Below are 27,267 nucleotides of genomic sequence, written 5' to 3' on the forward strand. Positions count from 1 at the left end.
TCGATCGCGTTGGAGCTGCGGCCGGGGCTGAGCGTGACGTGGCAGAGAGACGGCTTGAAGCACCGAGACGGCTTTTCCTAGTAGTAGCAGCAGCTCAGAACAGAAGCTTTTTATCGCACCTCTGCCCACACGCTGGTAGTGCGCGGGGTCCTCGTTACTAGCTTTAGCTCCCATAGTTCTGCGGCTTTCCCACTTCGCAGCCGGCGCACAGACAGCTACTGGAAGGAACGACTTTGTCCCCTTCCCCTCTTTTTTTTTCTTTTTGTAATATATCCCATCCCCCGTTCTGGTTCCGCCATGGGCCTTACTATCTCGTCTATATTCTCCAGGCTCTTCGGCAAGAAGCAGATGCGGATTCTAATGGGTAAGTGGAGGGGAACGATAGGGAGAATGGGAAGACTCTGGTAGACCGGCAGGCTTTCTCTTTTCTCGATACCTCCCTCCTCCTTGTGCTCGGCAGTAGCAGCCCGGTGTAAAGTGCCTACTCCGCCCCTAGCTGTATCGATTGTAGACCCCGGGCGGCACCTAGCATTCCCGTGCTCTTTGTGGCAAGGGCTGTAGTGGGTGGGTGGGGGTGCACTCGTTTTGCTTTCTATAGCGGCAGAGGGAGCTCTTGCTAGCGAGTAACATAAATGCAGCGTGCCCCCCTGCTCCTATCCCGATGACGGCCGTACCACGATCATAGGGCAAGCCACCGTTTTTCTTTCCATTAAAGGCCTTACCAGGATAGAGGTTTGGCATAGGAAATGCGTTTGATAAATAGTAGAAAATCGTGGTTGTTTACAGCTGGTTTGTTTAACCTTTATTTCCCAAATAATAACATGATAATAAAATCATTCTTCCTTGGTTGGATTTCCTGGTTTTGGCCTTTTTCCTTGGTGGCCCAGTTTGTTTTATTTCCAGTCCAGTGCTGTCAAGGCTTCTGTTTGCCATACTGTGGCACTTGGCCTATGTACCAGTCCATGGGAATGTAGGAGCTAGTAAGAAAAATTAAAATCTGGCTACATGTACCGAAATAATTGTTTTTAAACTGTAACCATTAGATGAAGGCTACCCAGTGTACCTCCAAATTGCTAGTACATGTTGCTTGAGGACATTTTGGTATAAATAATTGTTTGGTTTGCTAGAATCTTGATTTTAGTAGTTATGTTTTACATACAGATGGATTGCAGCTTGCCCATTTCATTACCCTTAAACTTGTGGTATGTCGAGAATGTAGCAGCTTGCGAACTGAACTACCAGGGTCTTGTAATCAAGGACCTAACCTACTTCAGAGCTTTATTCCACCTAACTATTAGACCTTTAGGAGTTTTCTCATTTTATGGCTGTTGCACAATTTCTTAGAAACTTGTTCAGGAAGTGTGTTTATCAGTAGCAACCATAAGAGACGTGCTCCAAAGATTCTCTTCCGTGTTATATGTGTGTGTGTGTGTATATGTGTATGTATATATATATATATATAATTTTATTTTATTTATTGCATTTATATATATATATGTCTAAAACAGTTTTTGATTAGAACATATCATGGAAAAGTTACATTTTTGTAGTAAATAATTTTTAAGCTTTGTATCTTTTGGACTTTTGTTTACTGCTCAACTACTCTTTGAAATGTATTTAGTGTTGATATGATTTGATGACCTGGCGGGTCTGTTTTTCAGCAGCCGCAGCTGCTTGCCTTGGGTCACAAGAAACACTGTACAAAGAGTGAATCACTATGTAAAAAATAACACAATGTGTATACACATACACACACACATTAAAAACATAATGCATTAAAAACAAAAAACTTGATAAATGTCAATATTTATTTGTTGCATTTGTATCCCACATTTTCCCACCTCTTTGCAGGCTCAATGTGGCTTACAATACATCATGAATAGTGGAAATATATTAGAAAATAGACATTTAGTGTTACAGAAGGAAGCTTTTTACCGCACCTCTGCCCAAACGCAGGTATATAGAAGAGCAAAATAGTGGACAGTAATAGGCAAATATAGGATATGATAAAATTGTAAAACAGTCACTTGTATAAACAAAACACTAAAGAGATGATTAGTATCCCAAAACCAGACCAAAGGGATAAAAGTATTTATTAATCACAACTGTGTCGTCTGTGAAATCTATGTATCTCGAGATTGGATTAAAAAGGGGATGTTGTTGAAAACTTTCACTTATAAAGGGGATGTGATCAAAAAAAAAAAACATATAGGTTTATACGCTAGTAAAAGGATATCCTAAAAAGGGAGGCTCCTATCTCTGTTCATCTGATGCTATGAATAAACTCTTCAAGGTAACAGACTGCACTGGATATACTGTGGAACAGAAGTAGGGATATTCACAGATGTATGAAGCTGTTGCTTTTCCATCTGTGACTAAGAAACTGCTGAAGTCATCTTGGATGCTCAGTTTTACTGCCAGGGCTAAGTCTTGTGTGTCCCTGGTTAGTTGTTTGTTTACCCCTGATGCAGCCTATTTGGTGAAATGTGGCCACGTCAGGATTGTTTGAATAAAGACTTTTTGGACTTCGTGTCTGCTTTGGTGTTGCTTTGCTCTATTGCAGCAAGACACTCAGTGCCTCTTTTTTGATCTGCTGGATATACTGTGGAACAAAAGTAGGGATATGGTTCAAAAAAAGGTTAAAACGAAGTGCAAAACAATAATACCCTGCTAAAAACGCTAGTAATAAAGTGAAAACCATCTAAAACAATGGCGGTAAACCAGTTAAGATAACCGGTTATTAAAAACTGGTTTAAATAAACAGGTGAAATGAGAAGCCGGTCTAAGAGACAAAGTAATGTGTTTAGCAGGCAGTCAAAAAAATAAAAAGTGCCAAAAAAACAGGACAAGAATTACCGAAAGATTAAAAAGAAGCAAAGACAAGTACTGGGAAGTTGCAAGTATAAAATCATAGCAAAAAAAAATTAAAGTAAACTTATGTATAGTCTCATGAAACAGCTCTCAATGCAGAGCCACAATGAAGGGCAAACAAAAAAGAAATAGATGACATCACACATAAATAAGCCTAAAATTAATAATGTATGAGGTAATGAATAAAAATGAGATGTTGGCAATCGGGACAGCAATGCTTCTCTTGCTGCTTGGCATAACTGGTTTAAAAACATACCTGGTTTAAGAATAGATGGTGTTCTATTTTTTTTCTATCTAAAATGGGTTAAAATGAAAACAGTTATAAGAGGGGTATATAAAAATTTGTGTAAAGGAATATGTATAAAAAGATGTCTATAATAAAGAAAATAAAATTAAAAATAATAAAACCGTGGGGTATGCACAGAATTAGGCAGATTAAAGAAAGGGTCTGTAATCAATTTTTGAGTTAAGGCCTTCAGTGCTAGTGTCTCGTGAAAAAAAAAAAGGTTCTTTTTTTTTCTTCTTGCAGGAGGCACTTATCATTGTTGCTGCCTTTCTAGGATGCACGAAGAACCTTGAACACACAAAAAAAAAAAAAAACTCGTGTCTTGGATTGTGTGATTCTGTGCATACCAAAGTTCTGCTAGTGGTGCAGTGGTGATTTTACAGCTTATACAGCTCCTGTGTTCTATTATGCATATTTTGATAGCTCTTTTAGTTTTCTCTACATACAGGTCATATGTACACAGAAGAGTGTTTGAGTGTAAAATATGCCTGATTGAAGATGAGTGAAGGTAGAGACCTCAAGTGCATGTGGACACACTGCATCTTCCACGTCTGTGGCCTAAGTGTAAATTGGCAAGGGGATCTGAGACTGCATTTGATAAAGCTGAAGGATCATCTCTCTTAGATTTCTACCTTTAGAGTAGGCTACTACGAGTTTGTTTCTTTTTCTGAAGTATTCATGGCCTTCAAAGATGTGCCAGTTTTTTTCTTATGATTTTCTGAACCTGTGCTGTTATGTGTGAGTACCTGACATCTGGTGGCTTCATCCTGTTTGCTATGGTGGTCACTGGAGGAGGAGGAGTCGTATGGAATTCCATCTATTCCCTCTCCTCAAGAGAGATGGAAATCTCTACCAGAGGTGCTCTCTTTCACCAGTTTTTTTTTTTTTTTTTTTTTTGAGAGCGATGGCAGTGGCCGTCCCATTTGTTGGAGACTGAAGAGGACCCGAGAGCAGCGATGTCTATTCTGGACTATAAGTTTCCTCCTAAGGAAGGGATCACTGAACCATTACACCATATCCTTAAGGATGCACTGTTGAAGAACTGGAAGTCTCCCCTCACAGTGCAGGTCATGCTTAAGGTGGATACGCAGGATTATATCCAGAATGTTCCCTGATTCGAGAAGACAGTTGCCCCACAACTTCATGGTGGTCAAATCCGTTTTCGAACGGACCAAGAGTTCTCGGTCTCATGCCTCGGCGCCTCTGGGGTGGGAGGCTAAAAGTTTGGGGGAGAGATTTTTCAGACCTCGATACTCATTACCCGCATCCAGTCCTACCAGCTCTACACGAGCCTTTAACTTGGAATCTGTGGTAAATAGTACTCTGATTCTGGTAGACTCTTTCCATTTGCAGCAGGCCGCAGAGCTTTGCCAGCTGGCCAACAAGGAGATGGAGTGTAGGAATTATCTGACCAGGGGCGCCTATGATACTGCTGATGTTATGTCCAGACTCTCTGGAATGGGTGTGGGGATGCGCAGGCTCTTATGGATGCGTGTCTCTGACCTGGAACCAGCGGTTCAAGAGAGGTGGTCGGACGTGCTGTGCCATTCCGAGGGGACTTCATATGTAGGGAGAAAGTGGAGGAGGTTGCTGACCTCGTAAAAAAGCATATGGATATTATCTACACTCTCTCGGCATACTCCATCTGCATGTTCTTCAGCAAGAAGATTTTTGACTGGGTCTAGGCTGCGTACCTACTACTCTCAAAGGCGTAGGTAACCTGCCTCCCGCTCGATCCACTCGGGCCCAGTGTCCCAGGCCTTGCCAGCCCCGTCCTCAGAAGTCCCAGCCAGCTCCCCAGTCAAAGAAGGGCATGGCTTTTGATTGGCTCCAGAGGAGCATAGCTGCTCTCAAATGCGTAGGTACCTGCCTCCTGCTTGATCCACTCAGGCAACTCATGCCCAGCATCCCAGGCCTCACCAGCCCCATCCTCAGAAGTCACAGCTGGCTCCCCAGTCAAAGCAGGGCACTGGCTTTTGATTTGCTTCAGAGGAGTATAGCTGTTCAAAAAGTATCTTTCTCGGACAATCTTCTGGTCGGAGAGAGGCTCATTTTTTTAACAACACATTTGGCCTCTTGTAACCTCCGACCAGTGGGTTCTTCAAATAGTCCGTCTCAGGTACGCACTATGTTGGCATCGGAGACCTCCAAATTGCCTACTGAGAGCGTCAACACAAGCAGGTACTTGCAGAGGAATTCTCCGCTCTTCTACAGGCCCAAGTGGTCGAACTCGCACCATCAGGGGAAGGGATTCTATCCCAGTTACTTCCTTGTGACCAAAAAAAAGGGGGGATATCAGCCCATCCTAGACACTAAGGGACCTGAACAGATTTCTAGTCAAAAGTTCAGGATGTTTTCCCTGGGCAGCCTTCTTTCTCTCACTCAGGAAAATGACTGGCTATGCTCTCTGGACTTAAAGGATGCCTATACCCACTTTTCGATACTTCCAAGTCATAGGAAGTATCTCAGATTTCGAATGGGAAAATGCCACTTCTAGTATCCTGTTCAGCCATTTGGCCTGGCATCTGCACCCAGAGTTTTCACCAAGTGTCTGGCAGTAGTTGCAGTGTATCTATGCAAACTGGGGTGTATATGTTTCTCTACCTGGGCGATTGGCTGCTCAAGAGCACATCTTGGGAAGGAGCCAAGGAGTCAATGGGGATTACTATTCAGGTGTTAGAGCTACTGGGGTTTGTCATCAGTTACCCCAAGTGGTGGTGGGCCCTACTTCACGGAGCTCCTCTGTTGTGAAGGCTTGTTTTGTTGTTTTTTAACCTACAGAGAATTAGATCCATCTGGCCCTATTTGAATATTAAATCCCTGCATATTCTAATTCACCCACTTATCTCATGATTAGACTGTAATTCACCTAATAATGGCGTGTCCCATTTCTCTCAAGATTTCAGGTTGTCCAGAGCACTGCAGTTGATTTCTTGGCTAAATACTGTGGTCATATGATGCCTTATTAAAGGCCATTGGCATTGTTGCCTAGAGATTCAAATCTAAATTATTTTTAGTTCACATGGTTTTGGCAGCAGGTTATCTACTACCATTGATACTCTGCCATACACTGTGTTCACAACATGATAGGTTGTTGTCGATTGCCAGTTTCCCCCTCCTGTCTCTGCATATTTGAAGGATACATGATCTACAGCGTTTTTTCATTTTAGCATCACTGTTCTGGAATAGCATCCCCAATAACCTTCAGTTGGAGAACTCATATTCTAAGTTGAAATCGGGCCTTAAGACCTTTTTTCTGTTATGGCTTACGGACTTGATAAAGGGAACTAAACCCTGTTGTTGTTTGATAGATTAACCTCCTCATCCCCCCCCCCTTTCCTTTTATCTCTTCAGTTTCTTCTGTTGGCTCTTGTCTAATCATGTTGTAATGCCCCTTTAAGTTTTATTTTCTGTTCCAGTTTTTCCTTCTGTTGCCTCTTTTGCAATGATTAACTTCCTAAATTGTGGTATAGTGCAAACTAGAGCTGTACCGAATAGCATATTTTACTTATTCGGCTGACTACGAATACCGAATAAGAGGCATTGCATTTTTGACATATAAAAGAAGCAATGTGAAATCGGAGATCATGTTTATTTCAGTAGGGTTTAGTACAGAAGAGCCCCAAATTATTTATATTTAAATGACAGTTTGGCCAAATGTAAATTTATTTAGGGCTGAATCAAATGTAAATATTCGGTACAACCCTAGTGTAAACTGCTCTGATAATTTTGTTGAAAATTGGTATAGAACAAATTTAATAACCACAGACATATGTGAAAAGGCAACACTGCAAATAGTATACTAGGCTCTTGAATAGGCTTTGACAAATTTTCTTGAATTTAGGAGGCAGCAGCAAACTTTAGGAGTCAGCTGCTAAGATGTAACTCTGTCACAACTCCTTCCCTCCAAGATGTACTGCAGCTTGAAGCCTGAGCAACTAGGAGTGTTTCTCACTCTATATCTATGGGAAAAGAAGCTTAAATGTGCCACTGCACAGTTCCAACAGCAGCTAGTGGGGTCTCTCTACCTATCAGCCATTATTCTGTTAGCATGCTGCTAACCTCTGCAACTAATGCTTTTTTGTGTCATGTATCACTGTTCTACATCACTATCTGTTTCTCCAACAGTTCCAACCTCTTACCCATAATCTTTCACCCCATACCCCCTCAGCCCAGCGACAGTCTGTACCTTTCCATCCTGCCTTTTTGCCCCCTGCTGAAGAAAAGCACTCCATCTAGCTTGCATAAGCTGCGGCTCTGGGTACATTTAAGCTGTGTGGTGCACAAACTCTGCAAGTCTCATGAGACTTGCACTGGACATGCTGAACGGCTTAAACCTAATGAGAGCTGTGGCAGATGCCAGTTAGATGCAGCATTTCCTTCTTTGGCAAGGAGTTCAGGCACCAAGGTTGACTTTTTTTAGGTGCCATGGTGACCTAGTGCTTGGAATTTGTTAGACCCCACCTTCAAACATTAGTACACATATGACTGGAAAACAGAATAAGCTGGACCGCTGTACATTTATTTATTTATTTTTACAAAGGCTTGATATACCGCCTTGTGCCAAAGGTGGATTCAAAGCGGTCTACAATAGAAATTAACATGCTTTCAGAAAGGGAAAAAAAAAGGCTTTAAGAATGAGCAGGGTGAGCATTCCTATACAGAAACTACACATTAGCAGAATCCCTCTTTCACGTACACACCAACCCTTACCCTAATACAGAATGAGTGCCACAAAGTAGAAAGTGAAAAGTGAATCGTGCAAACTAATTCCTAGGAAGCTAGATTCACATGGAATGCAAACCCAGAGAAAGGAGAACTGAACAGTATTTTCCCTACCCTGATCAACACAAAAAGATATATTCCAGTAACTAAAATTGAAAATTAAATGTGTTATCCTCTTTCTGGGCATTTTATTTCTATAATTTAGTCTCTTTTTTTTATTGTTTTTTTTTTTGTTGTTGTACTTTTCTGTTGGTTTTTTATGTCCTTTTCCAAAGTCTCTTCTAGTTTCTGTTTTTAACTTGAGTTTAGCAATTATTTCCCTGTCTCCATTACTACTACTACTATTTAGCATTTTTATAGTGCTGCAAGCGTACGCAGCGCTGCACAAACATAGAAGAAAGACAGTCCCTGCTCAAAGAGCTTACAATCTAATCTAATCCATCCATGGAGGGTTAAATGACTTGCCCAAACTCACAAGGAGAAGCAGTGGTATTTGAACAGGGCTTCTCTGGTTGTCACTCCAGTGCCCTGACCACTGTTCTGCTCCTTCACTTCCATTTTTGCCACTGCCATTGATATTCCCTTTTAGCTTTTGTCTCAATTTCTCTTCTTTGCTTCTGTATCCACCCATATCAAGATTTCACCCCTCTTATCTTCAGTCCTCAGTCTCTCTTCTCGCTTCTCATCTGCTAGGCTAATCTTTCCATAAAGGTGTGTAATAAATGTAAGGGAAGCCTTGCCTCACTAATTTTGCTTAATTTCTTTGAAGGTGTGAATAAACATGTGGATAAAGGTGAGCCAGTTGATTGCAGTGTTCTAGATTTTCAGAAAGCTTTTGACAAAGTTCCTCATGAGAAACTACTCAGAAAATTAGTCATAGGATAGGAGGCTATGTTCTGTTGTGGATTAGGAATTGGTTGCTAAACAGAAAACAGGGGGTGGGATTAAATGGCCATTTTTCTCAATGGAGGAGGGTAAATGATGGTGTGCTGTAGGGATCTGTACTAGGACTGGTGCTGTTTAATGTATTTATTAATGATCCGGAAATTGGAATGAGAAGTGAGGTGATTAAATTTGCAGATGACTCAAAACTACTGAAAGTTGTTTAAGCACATGTGAACTGTGAAAAATTGCAGGAAGACCATAGAAAATTGGAAGACTGGGCATCCAAATGGCAGGAGAAATTTAATATGGACAAATGCAAACTGATGTACATTGGGAAGAATAATCGGAATCAGTTCCCTGATGCTAAGGTCCACCTTGGGAAGTCAGTACCCAAGAAAGAGATCTAGGTATTACCTTCAAAATCTGCACCCTGATCCACAAAATTATCTACGGCGTAGTCCCAGGCTACATGATAGACCTCATAGATCTACCAGACAGAAATAGAACCGGATCATCACGAACATACTTAAACCTCCACTACCCAAACTGCAAAGGACTCAAATACAAATCAACCTATGCATCCAGCTTCTTTTATATAAGTACACAACTATGGCACGCACTGCCAAAAGCAGTGAAAACAATCTACGACCATCTAAACTTCAGGAAATCACAAAAAAACTACCTGTTCAAAAGGGCTTACCCTACTGACCCAACATAGATGCCTACACTCTGCAAAACAGCAAGTCCAACAGCTGGTGCTGTGAAGAAAAGGAAGAAAGTTTCATCCAATGTATAGAAACCTATTAAACTGTATGAGACCCTTTTGTAAAATGACAAAGCTGGTCTGCTGCAGCGAATGCACATTGGAAAGTTGCATCAACTCAATGAAACCTAGACCTCTGCTCAGTCAATATGTACACAAGGAAGGCTCTATTGGTCATGTGCCAGAGCCAGTGGTGGGAGGCGGGGCTGGTGGTTGGGAGGCGGGGATAGTGCTGGGCAGACTTATACGGTCTGTGCCAGAGCTGGTGGTTAGGAGGCGGGGCTGGTGGTTGGGAGGCGGGGATAGTGCTGGGCAGACTTATACGGTCTGTGCCCTGAAGAACACAGGTACAAATCAAAGTAGGGTATACACAAAAAGTAGCACATATGAGTTATCTTGTTGGGCAGATTGGATGGACCGTGCAGGTCTTTTTCTGCCGTCATCTACTATGTTACTATGTTAATTGTACTGGACACTATATAACCTTCCCTCTCTTCGACCCCCACTGTGCCTGAAACAAATGCACCTTTATTCGACCACATTTTCACCTTGTAATTGTTTCTATACTGGTCTTAGCAAACGCCTTACAGTACGATGTAAGCCACATTGAGCCTGCAAATAGGTGGGAAAATGTGGGATACAAATGTAACAAATAAAATTGTAGACAGTAGGCTGAAATCTTCTGCCGTGTGTGCTGTGGTGGCCAAAAAAGTAAACAGGATGCTAAGAATTATTAAGAAAGGGATGGTAAATAAGACCAAGAATACTATGCCTGTATTCCTCCATGGTGCAATCTCACCTTCAGTATTGCGTTCAGTTCTGGTTGCTGTATCTGAAAGATGTAGTGGAATTAGAAAAAGTTCAAAGAGCAGCGAGCAAAATAATAAAGGGGATAGAACTATTTTTATGTCCTTTTTTTCTTACTTGCCCCTCTATTTTTAACTCTTCTCCTTAAGACCTTCCTCCTTGCCCCCCCCCCCCCCCAAAAAAAAAAAAAACACTGCACAGTTTTCACAAAGTATGACATGGGGACTCAGAGCATTCCTAGTTCCAGTGACAACTTTCTCTATTCATGTCATGCTTCTGATTTGAACAGGAAACATGACTATAAGACAGAACCACGACAAATGGTAGCACTGCACATGCTCAGAGTCCCCATTCCTGTACAGTGATTACGCAGTAGTCCTTCCTTCTGGGCTAGCCAGCCCACTTTGGAAGTTGGGGTGGTAAGTGTTACCCTTGGCTGGAAGAAAAGTTGAAAGGGCCAGGCTGGCTTACCCTATTCTGATGCGATTGTATGTGGGGGCAGTGACATGTGGATTATTGAAACATATCCTATATAATAAAAAGCACCTCCAACATTCTGAAGCTGACTCCGTGGCACTGTGGCAGTGTAGGGTTCGTAAGTCTGTAGTTCAGCGTTTTATTGGCTCTCACTGTCAACAAAGAACCAATCAGACAGAACGGAACTTGGAATCTCTAACAAACAATCATATACAGGGAGGTACGAACATCAGTGGAGGCAAGTGCACAGAACGGAAGGGAAGACAAACATTTAATCACTTTGTCACTCAAACACATACAGACACACACAGACATCACACACACTCAATCACTCTGTGTATCTCTCTCTTACACTGTCTGTAAAACACACTGTCACTCTCAGTCTCTCACATGGGCAACTGTATGTTGCATTCTCACGAGTAAGGAGCTCTTCTGATGTGATTGTTAAACTGATTGCTGGGCCTGAACAAGGAAAGCTTTTACCACGTTGTAACACAGTTTACACAAAAAATATCTTATATAAAGAAATCTTACACATGTAAACAACAATTATATTCAGAATACAACTGTGGAAACATTAATGGTAGGAACTCATTACATTGCTAGCGCCCGTTAATTGCGTTAAGAAACGGGCCTTTTTTACTAGTACTGTATAATGTCTAATTTTATCATTTTGGCAGAGGCTTCTAGTTCAGAGCATTCTCTTAGCTGAGATTGTCTACAAAGCCCATTGCAGGAAAAGTCCCACGGCTTCCTTTGGAATAGTTTAGGAGAAGAGACGGCTGAGGGGAGATATGATAGAAGTGTATAAAATAATGAGTGGAATGGATCGGGTGGATGTGAAGCGACTGTTCACGCTATCCAAAAATAATAGGACTAGAGGGCATGAGTTGAAACTACAGTGTGGTAAATTTAAAACGAATCGGAGAAAATTTTTCTTCACCCAACGTGTAATTAGACTCTGGAATTCGTTGCCGGAGAACGTGGTACGGGCGGTTAGCTTGACGGAGTTTAAAAAGGGGTTAGATAGATTCCTAAAGGACAAGTCCATAGACCGCTATTAAATGGACTTGGAAAAATTCCGCATTTTTAGGTATAACTTGTCTGGAATGTTTTTACGTTTGGGGAGCGTGCCAGGTGCCCTTGACCTGGATTGGCCACTGTCGGTGACAGGATGCTGGGCTAGATGGACCTTTGGTCTTTCCCAGTATGGCACTACTTATGTACTTACGTACTTATGAGAAAGGGTACCTGTCTATTGCTGTCAAAATCATGCAGAATGTTTATAGTTTGGTTTTAAAGGAACTAATTTTTTTTTTTTAAGATGAGATAACAATGGTGTTCTGAAATATAGCTGCAGATATTTAAGGAACCAGATTGGATTTTAGTGACTGAGCTGTTGAGTAATGGGGGTTGCAAATACTCATTTCCTGGGTGTTGCAATATACTGTGTTTGAGACCTGATTAACCTGTAATATTTTCAGGGTTGATTGAATAGTAATAGCAGAATGAGCAAAAAGCTAGGAAGAGTATGCTGATCCTGTTTTCATAGTCAGGTTCAGACATTTGGTCTATGTTTGGCTGAGGAGCCAATGGGGCAAATCTACCATCTGGAATTATGACTGAACGTCTCAAAGGAAAATATAGGTTTTTGATCTAGAACAGTTATGTTCCTTTATAGATTTGAGAAAATTATGTTTCACCAGCTACCGTAATGAACTGCATAGAGAATGTCTGTCTGATTCAGGGAAGATTATCAGTAAAGCCTTGTGGTTAAACATTTGTTTTCCTTTATATAAATCTCCAATAATTTCCTCTCTTCCCCCCTCCCCCCCCCTCCCAGTTTGATTGTGGTCTAATGTTATAGGTCTAGGGTTAAAGTTGGATTCCTCATTTTGTATCCCTTTCCTTTTAAATTTCATGAATGCCCTTTGACCTGTAAATGTTTCTTGTGCAAGTGTATACTTGTTGAAGTTTGTTAATAAATATATTTAGAAAAAATGCTTTCCATCTTCACTGGAACAGATACAAATTCTAATCTTGTGTTAACGTGTAGTCTGAGAAGGCCAACTCATGCAAAATGGAGCATATGGACTCTGATCTGACTAATTTATTAGGAATATGGCATGATAATGAAACATCACAGAAAATACTTGGTGCACTGAAGTGATAATGCAAGACCCTTGTGAAAATTATATCCGTAAATGCATGCATGCAAGGTACACATCCCTTGTATTTAGGTTAATGTGTAACTTGATTATAGATTAGCAAATGAACTTCAGTTTTGTTATGGACATTTGTTTCCTCATCCGCAAACATTTTCTTTATCGGAAGACTTGAGAAAATGACTGAGGTGTAAGGTATGATATGAGCAGTGGAACCTCAAGTCAGTTGACTTTCAAAGTGTACAGAGACTTGAAGTCCCATGAAGTAATTTGTTTTAAATGTACTACCTAAATTACTTCATGGGACTTCAAGTCTCTGTACACTTTGAAAGTCAACTGACTTAAGGGTCCACTGCTCATATCATACCCAGTGTAGCTGGGTTTAAAAAAGTTTAGGAGGAAAGGCCCATAAAGGGGTATTCTTGGCAGTAAGTGGCTTGGAATGTGGCTGCTACTTAGGATCCTTTTCTGTACTTATGATATGGCTTGGCCACTGTTGAAAACAGGGTATTGGACTTGATAGGCTGTGTTTGATCCGGTGTGGCAGTCCTCATTTTTAATTATTTTTGTATGGAAGATTCCGTTTTGCAGTGCTTTACTACTTAAACATATTTAAACATATATTTAAATGCAATAAAATCTGAGCTTTTTAACTACCATCATGTAATATGTTTTAATTATCTCACGAAGTGAGATGTTAAATATATTTTAGATGTTTTTCTAGTTGGACCCTTCAGTGCAACCTGCCATTTCTAGAGCATTTTTATATAGTAGGATCAGTTTAAAAGGCTGGGGCCACAGAAAGGTGGGGGTTGATTATGAGACTCTGGATTTAACTTGCTTGGAGACCTCGATTGAGGAAACTAGTAATGGGGCCATCTTGGTGGCAACATTTTTGTTACCTTTTTATCATAATCTAATCTTAAAGGATTAGCAGCAAAATAAAGGCATTATGCTTTCTGATATTTTGCTTAGTATGCAAGTATTTGGTTTAAGTTTCTTCAATTTGTTCCAGGACTATTGCCCTTGATGTGGGTTTTTTAATTCTAAGGAAGTTTAAAGGGAGAAATTTGTTTACTAAATGAGAACATTCTGAGGAGTTTTGTTACAAGAGAAGAATTTTGGATAGAAGGATGAATGGTTTTCAATCTGATGGGTTGAGTTGGTACATTTTCCTTATTTTTCTGTTATTTCTCTTCCCAAGTTGTGGTTTTTGAGACACTAATGAAAACTTACATATAATTGCTTTTTATTTTTTTTTGTGGAGGTTTTATTGGTTGGTTTGTCTCTTCTGTATTGTTTTTGTGGAGGTTTTTTTTTTTGGTTGAGGATGGTTGGATTTAAAGATCATACCATCTGTCCATAAAACCACCTGTTCATCTCTATAATTTGCTTTTACTCCCTATGCTAGTCCCATATTTTTTTGAATTCTGATACAGAACTGGCCACTTCCACCTCTGCTGGAAACCTGTTTGTGTTCACCACTTTTTATATAGAGAAATACTGCCCTAGATTATGCTTGAGTCTATTTCCTTTTACCCTCATCCCATGACTTGCCATTCTAGAGCCTCCTTTCTTTCAAAAGATTGTTTTCCTACCTTCTTTGCTTGGCATTGTTAAAGTGAAAGTATATTTTGCTGGCTGACTTTTTCCATTGTGGATTTTTGTATGGTTTGCTTGACATATTTGATTTCATTTCTTTTTATCACAGTTGGGTTGGATGCTGCTGGCAAGACCACCATTCTCTATAAACTGAAGTTGGGAGAGATTGTGACGACAATTCCTACTATTGGTAAGAATATTTATGGGTATGTTGTAATCATCCTGCAATTATTGTTTTCAACACTAATCCAAATGTGCAGTAAAACTAGTGAAAAAAATGAGGTAAATCTATATGAACTTGTCGAAATCACTAGTAAATAATAAGCTTCCTAAACTCTGAAACTTATATTGAAAAAGGAGAAAAAAAAACCCTCAGAAACCTATCTGATTGAAAATCCTAGGTTACAACTGGCACAGACTTTTGACATTGATTAGTTTTCTGTCATAGGGATTAAAAACTCCTTTTCTTTTTATTTTATTTTTTTTATTTTGCTTTTATGTGCAGTCTTCTTTTTAAAGTGTTCTACAAAATTCAGTGTGCAAACATCTATGTGCAAATCAAACTCCATGTTAAAGCACCAACTAGCTTATGTTTGACAGGGCCACTGTTTCACCCATACTTGGCTTCTTCAGGAACGTGCTGCTTATATCGACTTTTACATATCTTTACACCACTGGCAGCACCCACCGAGCATTATACGACCGCTCCACCCCTCCTAATACATGCTACTGTGTTACTATGCACTAATTCCATTAACAGGTGTGACTTCACCACATGTCCTATTTTATACGGTATTATTATTATTAATTACATTTGTACCCCGCGCTTTCCCACACTTGGCAGGCTTAGTGGGGCTTACATTGTAACAATATAATTAATTACAAAGTCGTAATAAGAATAAACAGTTTGTGGTAAACGCAAAAACTAATGGGGTTAACGGAAAGTAAATTAAACATAGGAGGAATTGGGTTCAGAAGGAAATGAGCATTAGGAGGTAGGCGTAGAAAGATGTAAAGGGATGGATATCAAGAAGGATATCAAGGGATGGGTATCAAGAAGCATAATGGGTATGACCTAGTTACCAATAATGTGCATTAACAGCATGTACATGTTAGTCTAGTCAGTGGTAAATTTTGTACATGATGTGACTTGGAGCAGGTCATTGAAGCCTTCTTTGCAAGGAGATACTTCTATTGACGCTCCTTGTGATCTTGGGCAAGTCGCTCGCCATCCATTGCGTCAAGTACAAACTTGATTGCAAGTTGTCTTGGGCAGGGACCCACAAACTGTGCTTGTATTGTAGTTTGCCTTGAGCTCAGAATTGGAAAAAGTAATGAAATATAAGAAATATGTTTGGATTTCAAGGATTTGGAGCATCAGATAGCTTTTACCATGGCTATCCTAAACCATCTAATTTATTTGTCAAGATGGTGGTTTAGTTGTATTAGATTCATGAGTTTCATATTACATAAGCTTTAAGATTACAGGTTTATTTGAGGTTTCTGTACTATCTGGATTTTAGATTTTGCTTTCCAAATCTGAGTTCAAGGTAAGGTAAGTGCAGTAAGTAGGTCCTTTCTCAAGAAGGTTTGCAGCCTGTACAAGGGTAATGTTACCTGTCCCAAGGTCACATGAAGCATGAGTAGAAGAAGCAGGATGAATCAGGGTTTCACAGTCTTGCATTCTAACCACTAGGCTACTGCTCTGCTGTTTACTATTAAGTTACCATAATCAAATTTTATTTATTTTTAGGTTTCAATGTGGAAACAGTAGAGTATAAAAACATTTGTTTCACTGTGTGGGATGTTGGTGGCCAAGATAAAATTAGACCACTTTGGAGGCATTACTTTCAGAACACACAGGTAAAGTTTGTTAGAGAACTTGCATGTTTTAGTTTTATTATGAAATATAGGTTAATGGGAAGTATAATGCTAAGAAATTAATCTAAGGGACATTGATGATTTTTACTATTTGGCTGTTCACTTTGACTTCCTCTTGTATTTTTAAATTGGTGTGTTATGCAAATCAGCTCTTGGAACACATTACATAAGTATTTTAAGGACTTTAAAAACATCTTAATCCTAAAACACTATGACAGTGGCAGATTGAGCTAAAGTATATCTTGGGGTTTAATTTTTAAGTCTTCATATTTGGGCTGTTCTAATTTGAAAACTTTTTCAGATGGTCACAAAACAAATTTTGACTTTTACCTGACTAGATTGGGAAGGTGTAGAGCCACGAGGGGGGTGGGGAGGTGCTTTTTCCTGAGGTTACCTTAGCTGAAGTATTGTTTTCTCATATGCATTGGTGTGTATTTTCTTTGCATGTTATTTATGTATGTATTTTTGCTGTACTCTCCCGTAATTGTTGAAACATGGGAATAAGATGTTGCATCCAGCATTATAGTGTGTGTGTGTATGTGTCAAGTCATTTGAGGATAAAGTAACATCTACCTTGATCGAATGTTGTCAATTTGTGCTGCCCTGTACATATTATTGAAAAAAGTGTTTTGATATTTTGTCTAAACATTTTGCAATTCTGTGTGGAAAACAAAAGAAAAGATATCTACTTACCAAATTTTGCTGCCTGAAAGGTCAACAGTTTTTCAAACAGTTTTAATCTCCTAATAACCTCTGGCAATTGGAAAGAGGAAACAATTAGGTTTCCTGTATGACTTAGGTGGATTAAAAAATTACTGGTATGACCACTTTCTGGGGGGCTGTTCTGTGTAGGACTTTAAATAAAAAGCATGCCAATTTAAATTGAATGCTTGCCTCTATTGAGAGCCAGTGTAATTTAATATAAAATTGAAAAACTCTATCATGCCTTTTTAATGAAAAAATAAGTCTTATTACCATGTTTTGAATAGACTTAAGCTTCTCAACATAAACGTACGACAACCTAAATAGATTATATTACAGTAGTCTAATTGACTTGATAGTAGAGGTTGCACTAAGCAAAACTGATTTTTCTTCAAAAAATTTACGAATTTTATGCAGTTTTCTCAGTAGTGTAAAAGATTTCTTAATTAAAAATTTTACTTGATGTTGACGTGATAAAGTACTATCCAAATAAATTCCCAGTATTCTTATAGCAGCTTCAAGCTTAAATTCTGATTGATAATAATAGAAGAAAGATTGAGATGATAATCAAGATGTAAAAATTTAGTTTTCTCGGTGTTCGGTTTCAATGTATGTGCAAGTATCCAATCTTCCACCGTATTAGTGGCTTTTTTAACACAGTCTCTGAATGGATTGTGTAAAAGGAATCAACGTGGTGCTATCATCTGCATAACTATAAGATATATTTTTAAAAAAATATACTCATGACATTAGTTCCAGATAACTCATGAATACATTAAACAATATGGGCGATAAAGGTAAGCCCTGCGGAACACTGCAAGGGTTACACCATTGTTCTGAAAAACAACCAGATGTCCTAACTATATGAACACTTAGTAAGAAATCAATGAAACCAGTTATAGACCTGATCTGTTATCCCTACATCCTCAAGAATGCATAATAAGATGTCATGTTCACAAGATCAAATGCACTTGAGGATCAAATTGAAGAATAATAGCTGTTTTACCTTCACTAAGGATTCGATGCTATTCATCCAAAAGAGAACCTACCACAGTTTCAGTACTATAAGAGGAGCTAAAACCTGATTGAGTTGTTTGCAGTATATTGTAGTGGTCAAGATAATCGGTAAACTGAGCAGTGACTAGTCCCTCTAATAGTTAAGAAAGGTATAGAGGCCACTAGTCTACAATTAGATGGTAAGTCGTGTGCTTCTTTTATGTTCTTTAGAATTGGGAGTAACAATAATTTCCCCTAGTTCTGATGGAAACAATACCATGAGATAATAAAAATTATAGCCAGTTGAAAAGGTGATAGCAAACGCACACTGAAGCTGATTTCATGAGGACAAGAGGGACAACTATCCAATTGACAATAAGATTTAACATATTTAGTAAATTAAATGTATTCCATGTCAAGGTAGAAAACGTTAACCAAAACCTGTCAACAGGAATAATGTCCTGATTATGTGGTGAATTTTCGAAGTTGTAGTAGATATTCTGATTATTAAATTATCAACAAATAAACATTCTCTTGGTTTGAAAGTAATCACTAATTGATGAGATAAAGCCACTTGAATTCTATATATGGTGCCAAAAAACAAAGGTCCTGAAAAGTGCTATTCATTAAACTATGCTAAGGTGCAGTTTATAGTATAGCACTTGGGAATAACACCAAAGTTTAGGTGCAGCCATTTGCTCCAACTTAAATACCTGCACGGATGCACTTATTCTCTTAACTACACATGCAAGTTAAAGGAATGTCCCCGATGCACCCATGACCCTCCCATTTCCACACCCCCTTTTTTGACTCGCGTAAAATGTAAGCACGGATCCTGTGCCTAAATTTACACGTTAAAAAGAAACGCAGCAAATCAACCCAAAAATATGTACAACAAGAGAAGTGGTTTACCACTTCTCTTGTTGTACATATTTTTGGGTTGATCTGCTTTGTTTACTTGCATTATTTGTGTGCAGATCTCTGCCTCTTTTTGTATACCATTAAATTTTAACGAATACATTGCAATTAAATCAGTGCCAATAATTAAAAAATCAATTAGCACTAATTAGCTTATTCAATTAAATTGCACACAAATTGGGCATGCACAATTTTTAACAACTTTAGGGGGGTTATCAACCTGAACCACCCAAATGTGGACAGGTATCCATTAAATTATTAGCTAATTTAAATAAATATTTGGTATTTAAAGCATCAGTGCCCACCAGTTTAGAACAGTATTCGCTCTGTTTCAATTTGTACAAGATCTTGTAATCATGAATTGCACAATTCCAATTGATTTTATTTATCAAAGAGTTTTGTGCCAAACTCGTTCCATGCTGATTAAGGTGATAACTACATACTGAATGAGAAAAATTACCCAGTGATTGGAAAAAAATAAACAGTGTTATGAGTTTTGTTTCATGAGGGTTTTGAGAATTTTTGGAAGGTCTTATCTTGCTTTTAGTTTTGCATTGTGGTTCTCAGCAATTGATACTGAGCTATTTTAGTACTACGTTTGGAGTGTTGCAGTGTTTTGGGGGATATTTAGTTGTGGTTTATAATGATGCGCATCATTGTGTTTTCTAGGGTCTCATATTTGTGGTAGACAGCAATGACAGAGAGAGAATCCAAGAAGCAGCAGAAGAGTTACAGAAAATGGTAAATATCTGATGATGATCCTTTTTTTTTTTTTTTTTCTTTAATCTTCCACAAAACAGCACAACAACAAGACAGAAGTGGAAGATGCCACACAATATCAAACTGGAGCAAGACGAGTTTATTGGTCCAAAAATTGCTGACAAACACTCGTCAAAAGTTTATTGGGGGTCAAAACGTTTGAAGGGTCTTTATCTAATGTTTGTATTTTTGGACCAATAAACTTTTTGGCAAATGTCTAAAGTTGTCACGTTAAAAAAAAATATATGTTTTTTTGTGGAGGAGAGGGAGACATTGTAACATGTTTGCTCTGCACCAGGCTCTTGGAGTATGTATGTAAGTTTATAACACTGTCCATAAAGACATCTGTGGCATGTCCAATGCAGATGCTCATAGGGGAAGGGGGGGCAACCATCAACTCATAGACTAAATGTGTGATGATTGTTACTGGAGATCATTAAACTAAGCTGTATTACTACTACTACTATTAAACATTTCTATAGCGCTACTAGACTTACGCAGCACTGTACAAATTAACATGAAAAGACAGTCCCTGCTCAACAGAGCTTACAATCTAAATTGGACAGACGAACAGACAGCTAGGGGTGGGGAAATTGCAGTGGTAGGGGTGATAAGTGAGGGTGTTGATTAAGAGAGTCATGGTTAGGAGTGGAAAGCAGTAGCAAAGAGGTGGGCTTTAAGTCTAGACTTGAAGACAGCCAGAGACTGAGCCTGACGTACTGGCTCAGGGTGTCTATTCCAGGCATAGGGAGCAGCAAGATAGAAGGAACGGAGCCGGGAGTTAGCAGTGGGGAAGAAGGGGGACGACAGGAGACATTTACCCAGCGAACAGAGTTCACGGGGAGGAGTGTAGGGAGAGATGAGAGCGGAAAGGTACTGAGGAGCTGCGGAGTGGATGCACTTGTAGGTCAAAAGGAGAAGTTTGAACCGTATGCGGAAGTGGATAGGAAGCCAGTGAAGCGACTTGAGGAGAGGGCTAACGTGAGTATAGCGACTCTGGCGGAATATAAGACATGCAACAGAGTTTTGGACAGATTGAAGAGGAGATAGATGGCTGAGCGGGAGACCAGCGAGAAGCAAATTGCAGTAGTCTAGGCGAGAGGTGATAAGGGTGTGGGTAAGGGTTTTGGTAGCGTCCTCGGAGAGGAAAGGGCGAATTTTGTTAATATTATAGAGAAAGAAACGACAGGTTTTGGCAATCTGCTGAATATGAGCAGAGGAGAGAGCAGAGTCAAAGATGACTCCAAGGTTGCTTGCAGACGGGACAGGGAGGATGAGAGTGTTATCTACCGAAATAGAGAACGGGGGGGAGAGGAGAGGCAGGTTTAGGGGGAAGGAGGAGAAGCTCGGTTTTGGTCATGTTTAGTTTCAGGTGGCGGCGAGACATCCAGGCAGCGATGTCAGACAGGCAGGCCGATACTTTGGTCTGGATTTCAGCTGAGATATCCGGTGCGGAGAGGTAGATCTGGGTATCATCAGCGTAAAGGTGGTATTGAAAGCCATGGGATGAGATCAGAGCACCAAGGGAAGAGGTATAGTTGGAGAAGAGGAGAGGTCCTAGGACAGATCCTTGAGGTACACCGACTGTTAGCGGGATAGATGTGGAGGAGGAACCACCAGAGTATACGCTAAGAGTACGCTGGGAGAGATAGGAAGAGAACCAGGAAAGAACAGGGCCCTGGAATCCAAGAGAGGAAAATGTATCAAGGAGAAAGGTGTGATCAACAGTATCAAAAGCAGCAGATAGGTCGAGGAGGATGAGAATAGAGTAGAGACCTTTAGATTTGGCCAGTAACAGGCCATTGGAGACTTTGGCAAGTGCCGTTTCAGTCGAGTGAAGAGAGCGAAAGCCAGATTGGAGCGGGTCAAGAATAGCTCGAGATGAAAGGAATTTGAGGCAGCGGCGGTGAACAGCACGTTCAAGTATCTTGGAGAGGAAAGGGAGGAGGGAGATGGGCCGATAGCTAGCGGTGTGACTACAGCATGTTTGAAGGCATCGGGAACAATCGCAGTGGAAAGCAAAAGATTGAGGATATGACGGATAAAAGGGATGACTGGGGGAGATAGTGTTAAGTAGGTGAGTGGGAATGGGATCAGAGGGGCAGGTGGTACGTTTGGACGAGGAAAGATGATGTGCAGTTTCAGAGAAGGTGGAAAAGGAGGGAGGGGTTGGAGGGTTGGGGAAATGGACTAGCTTTATTCTCTAGACAGTGGGGTACAGCATTAGTAATCAGAGTGTCTGCCTTATCTTTTCTTACTAGTGTGGTTTTCTCTTTCTCTATGGTCATGTAGTGGCTACAACAGGATTTTTAAGGCAGCTTATATAAGTGGAATCTTTTTCTAGTTGACCACACGCTATGAGAACATTCAAACCTAGCACCAGTGTTAATGTGTGCAGAAGCCTCTGGCCCAGGAAACTGTGTGTCAGATTAGCGCAATTTGCATTTAAATATAGGCAAATGGATGTAAATGAACTAATTAGCTATTCTCTCCCAATACTCTGAGAAACAGCACACAAAAACCCCTGCCCTAACGCTGGAACCTGCCACCAGCTCCAAGGTCCTGTTGAGAGGTTAGAGAGAATTTTTCACGATTTTTTTCCTTTTAAAATCTGCTAGTTTTTTTTGTTTAAATTTTATTTGAAAGAAGAAAGAAGTCCATTCAAGCCTCTGAGCACCGGTAGTAAGGAACGAATGTGTGGTAGTCCATGCAAAAACGAAAGTGGAAGCACACATTGGCGCCTGTTTTCTGTACTTAAATAAATATAAGCTTTTGAAGTGGAAAGTTTTTGAAAAGCTTATTTTTAAGGAGCAGAATAACAGCGCTGATGTGCGCCTGCACTTCTGGGTTTGAATAGGCATGTGCACAAGAGCTTTGCTTACCACAAAACTTGTGTGCATGCACCAGGCACTCTCCTCCCCCTTGCACAGCATACATATAATTTGCATGCTGTTAACGTTGAGTATTGGGAAGTTATTGTTGTGTGCTGGTTCCATGGTATCGTCCAGCACTGTTCCCCATAGCACCAGAGTGCTGAGCAATGGTTCATCTTAGCCTCAATGTGTTGTATGCATTACTGGCAGTAAACAAGAGCCAGAAACCTGTAACAGAACTTTAGTTTAAAGTTCTAATACACACATTTATTTTGCTGAAAGAATAAACTGGTATCTTGATTAATTAAATTGTTTAGCTTCAAGAAGATGAGCTGCGAGATGCTGTGTTGCTGGTTTTTGCAAACAAACAGGATTTGCCAAATGCTATGGCAATCAGTGAAATGACAGATAAACTAACTCTTCAGACTCTGCGTAACAGAACTGTAAGTATTCAGATTTGTGTTCACTAACCAGATATTTCCTTGTCTTATGAAAATACTGTAGCTGTGATATAGGCAGGTGACACCTTTTATAAACACATCAATTTATTATGGTATGAGCTCTTGAGGACCAAAGGTGGACTTCAAAATGAACTCTGGTCCTGAAAAGCTTATGCCTCAAATTAGTTAGTTTGTAAGGTCTCTCTCATTATTGTTGATTTGGGTTAAGCAGATTGGCCAGGCATACTAAAAGTAGAATGAGACTTCTCAAATACAACCACAAAGCCCATTCAGAGTAAAGGGACTTTGTTGTCATTACCGCACCTAGTACCGCTAGCACGGTTGTTTGATAAGCCCATAGTTTGAGAGGACAGCTTATTTTATTGCTGAAATTTAGAATAAGATGTCGTACCCCAGCATTATAGTGGCTATATGTATATATGTGGATTCCTGGCTCTATTTGGCTTCAGCTGTGCTGAGGCATTCCTGTCGATTGAACCTAAGCTTTCCAGCTGGTTCTTTATAATTAGAAACCACATATCCAACGACCCTTGAGGCAGGCGCTGTGTGCCGAAACAGTCCATGTCGGCTGAATGACATAGGAGTTTGATGTACCATTTTTGATCTTTGCTGTGGAATTACTACTACTACTTAACATTTCTAGAGCGCTACTAGGGTTACGCAGTGCTGTACAGTTTAACAAAGAAGGACAGTCCCTGCTCGAAGGAGCTTACAGTCTAAAGGACGAAATGTCAAGTTGGGGCAGAGTCAAGATTTCCTGAAACACAGCCCATGTCGGCTCAATGACATAGGAGTTTGATGTACCATTTTTGATCTTTGCTGTGGAATTAAAATATTTGTCCTGGTTTTGTAGGCTCGGGTTTTTTGTTTTTAAATTTTTTACCACCTGTGGATTCCTGGCCCTATTTGGTTTCATCTGTGCTAGGACAAATTCCTTCGAGCTGGTTCTTTATCATTAGAAACTACATATCCAACGACCCCTGAGGCAGGCACTGTGCACCAAAACACAGCCCGTGTCAGGTCGACGTAGGAGTTTGATGTACCATTTTTGATTTTGCTGTGGAATTAAAAGATTTGCCCTGATTTTGGAGGCTCTTAGTGCTTTCTTTGTTTTCTGGACTGTTCCTTGTGCTTTGAACCCTCTCTGTGCTGTTTTGTGGATATATGTATATGGTGTTCACATTCTCAGTCATTTTAGGATCATGCTGATTTAAGGTGATAACAGCATAAAGCCTTAATATTCTCTGGTTCATCTGTTGATGGGAGTCTGTTCAGGAGTGGGGAAGTTCTGATGCTGAAGCTTAGAAGATTTTATGCTGCTGTCTTGTGATTGGTTATATAACATAGGGCATTTCACTGGTTCTAGAACAGATTTTTTTTTTTCTTTAGCATATCTCTTCTGCTAGCTGGAGTCCCATGTGATCGTCAGCCCTCTGTAAAGAGCCAAAAGCCATCCTTTCGGCAGTGCCTTAAACTCATCTTTGGACCTGCATTTTTGTGCCATGTAGTGTTTTCTGGCAAGCATAAGGGCCTGCTGATCTGATTCTATATTCAGTAATGATAGAATTTCTTAGTTCTAGTTTCTAACAGTGCTCTGAATTCTTGCTATCTCAGGGGTGTTAAAATGTGCGTCATCCATGCCTATTGCTGCTAGTGTGATAACCTTGTTATTTAATAGCATTAATATATACATTTGTTTGTTTACAGTGGTATGTTCAAGCTACTTGCGCTACACAAGGAACCGGTCTCTATGAGGGACTTGATTGGCTGTCAAATGAGCTTTCAAAACATTAAATCAAACAGGATAACTTTATTTAACCAAGGACATGTGGTAGAAGTGGTCTAGGCTTGTTACAAAAATTATTTTGCATCTTGGTTATGAAAAATGGTATCAGGAACTGGTTTTGGCAGCACATAAGATTGATTTTGTTGCCAATTATTGTTTACCGAGTTACATGTTGCTATTACAGCAGCATGTTTAGATTAACAAGAGAAAAATAAACGTATTCTGGTTTTACTCCCCATTTCAGGCTAAATGTCTGAATATAATGGCTATTGTGACACCTTTTAAAAATGTTTGCAACACTATTGAGCCCAGAAAATGTCATATATATATTTTCCTTCTTTTTCTGGTACTTTAGTTTACTGATACCTTATGTCATTCCTCCAACAGTCTGCTGATATTAAAAAAAAAAGTAGCATTCCATTTTGTATTTATTTCTCTCCCTTGCCCAAAAAGTGTCCAAATGCTGCCCATTATCCCCAAGAAAATGCTCTTAAAACACTATATTTAGATTAACTGCACTGAGGAAACTTGCTTTTTTTTTTTAATGCATTTCTTTTCATTAGTCTGACTTGCCATTACAATTTGATTAATGAGATAAATTATATGGCTAGAATACATTTTCTGGCCTGCAGGGACCTTTTATATTGAGTTTGTTTCAATATTCAGCAGACTGTCTTCCTTTATATTGTACTTTGTTGCATGTTGCTTTTTGATATTAGCTTTTTGACTGTTTCTACCCAGTGTATCATAGTTTTATTGATTATGTTTTATTGTTGATTATCTCTTCATGAAGCAAGAGCTTGAAAACTTCATCAGACTCAATAATGGAACAGTTTCTTCATAACCCATTTGGACTTATTCCTAATAAAATGATAAAATGTACAGGTGACAGTGGTGGTGTATATGCTTTTGTTGAGCTTCATTTGTAAGGCTTTGTGTGTGGCTGGACATCCTCAGCTTAATAGAGGGATCTAAATAGTTGTACAGGAACACTAAGACCATTTGCTGAAGTTATTTCTGCTTAGCCAGCTATTTCCTTCTCCTTTTTTGGGCTTACATCGTGCAATATGTTAAATATAATTAATGACAGTTCAGCCACCGTCATTAATATTTAACAAGGAAAATACTATGCCTATGCATTTTGTCACCTTGCTAGGTAGGAATACCATTTTCACAGGTCACCCCTCAAAATGACCACTGGTGTAAATAAGTGTGAAGTAATATTTGAAGTTGAGCTGTGCCCTTTTGTTGTGGGGGAGGGAGGGGAAGACACCCCTTGTGTGCTTTAGCTGGACCTTTGTTCTTGCTGTGGCCAAGGTTACTGTATATGTACCCTTTTTTATAGCAGCAGCCTGGTCATAGTGTGAGCTATTAAGAGGGAATGATCTACCATGTGAAATTGCCCCTAAAACAAAAAGTCCCAACAGCACAGAAGTTTTATTCCAACACAAAGACTATTAACAGACGGGGAAACAATAAAACCAAGAGCACAATAATGGTTTCCTGAGTAATCTAACCCACTGCTTTTCTACCATGTCCTGGATTTCAACTTAGTGCAGTAATCCTGAAAGCCCAACAGGCTGACTATGCATACAGGCAAAGCAACATATGCAAATTTCTCATGTATACAACTCCAACTACTGAGAAGCACTGATCCTTGCCAAAACTGTATTAAGGTATACACAATATTAAAGGTCAAAATCCTTTATGAACCCAGGGAACTTCTGCAAATGAAAATGCTCCTTTCAATTAACCATGCTGTTGCCCCTGGTTTTCTGCCATTTTAAACCCTCCACAGGCAGCATGCCTCAACAACTGGTCTTTCCCCACCTCATGGGGTGCAGAGAAAATCACTTTCATACCACAACCCTTCAATACTAGCTTTCTATCAGTAGGGGTTGTTACTCGTTTCCTTCTTTTCATACTCATGAACTATCATGTTCCCATTGAACAACAACAAATGTCTTGGCCAAATCACAAGGTCAACCTTTTCTTATTTGTGTCTTGACAGCTTTAAGTAGAAAGCTGGTATGTGTCTTTGAAAGGTAAAAGATATAGAACAATGCCATTGTGTGTTGGTTTGCTAAGGTATGAAAGAGGTGGTTCTAGCACACTTCCACTGTTGTGGCAGGAAAAAAAAAAAACATGGTTTATTTGTTCCGGGGGAGGAAATGCACCTTCCCTTTTAAAAAGCTGCAAGTCTTGTTATTTGAGTCTGATTCAACTTTGTAGTCATCTACTTTTACCATGCTATCCATAAACAGACTACAGCATCTGTAATAAGTTGTCATATAAATCAAGATTCATCCA

At 39.7% G+C, this 27,267-nt stretch overlaps 1 protein-coding gene across 1 annotated transcript; it reads left to right on the forward strand.

The window, feature by feature from the left end:
• Positions 1 to 25,364, forward strand: ARF4 (ADP ribosylation factor 4). The gene is made up of 6 exons (XM_030205369.1): positions 1 to 364; positions 14,691 to 14,771; positions 16,335 to 16,444; positions 19,748 to 19,819; positions 23,028 to 23,153; positions 24,879 to 25,364. The coding sequence occupies exons 1-6, from the start codon at positions 298 to 300 to the stop codon at positions 24,963 to 24,965; spliced, it is 543 nt and encodes a 180-aa protein (XP_030061229.1). The 5' UTR covers positions 1 to 297; the 3' UTR covers positions 24,966 to 25,364.
• The last annotated feature ends 1,903 nt before the right edge of the window (positions 25,365 to 27,267 follow it).

This window comes from Microcaecilia unicolor, chromosome 6 (genome assembly GCF_901765095.1).
Source record: "Microcaecilia unicolor chromosome 6, aMicUni1.1, whole genome shotgun sequence".
Classification (NCBI taxonomy): domain Eukaryota; kingdom Metazoa; phylum Chordata; class Amphibia; order Gymnophiona; family Siphonopidae; genus Microcaecilia; species Microcaecilia unicolor.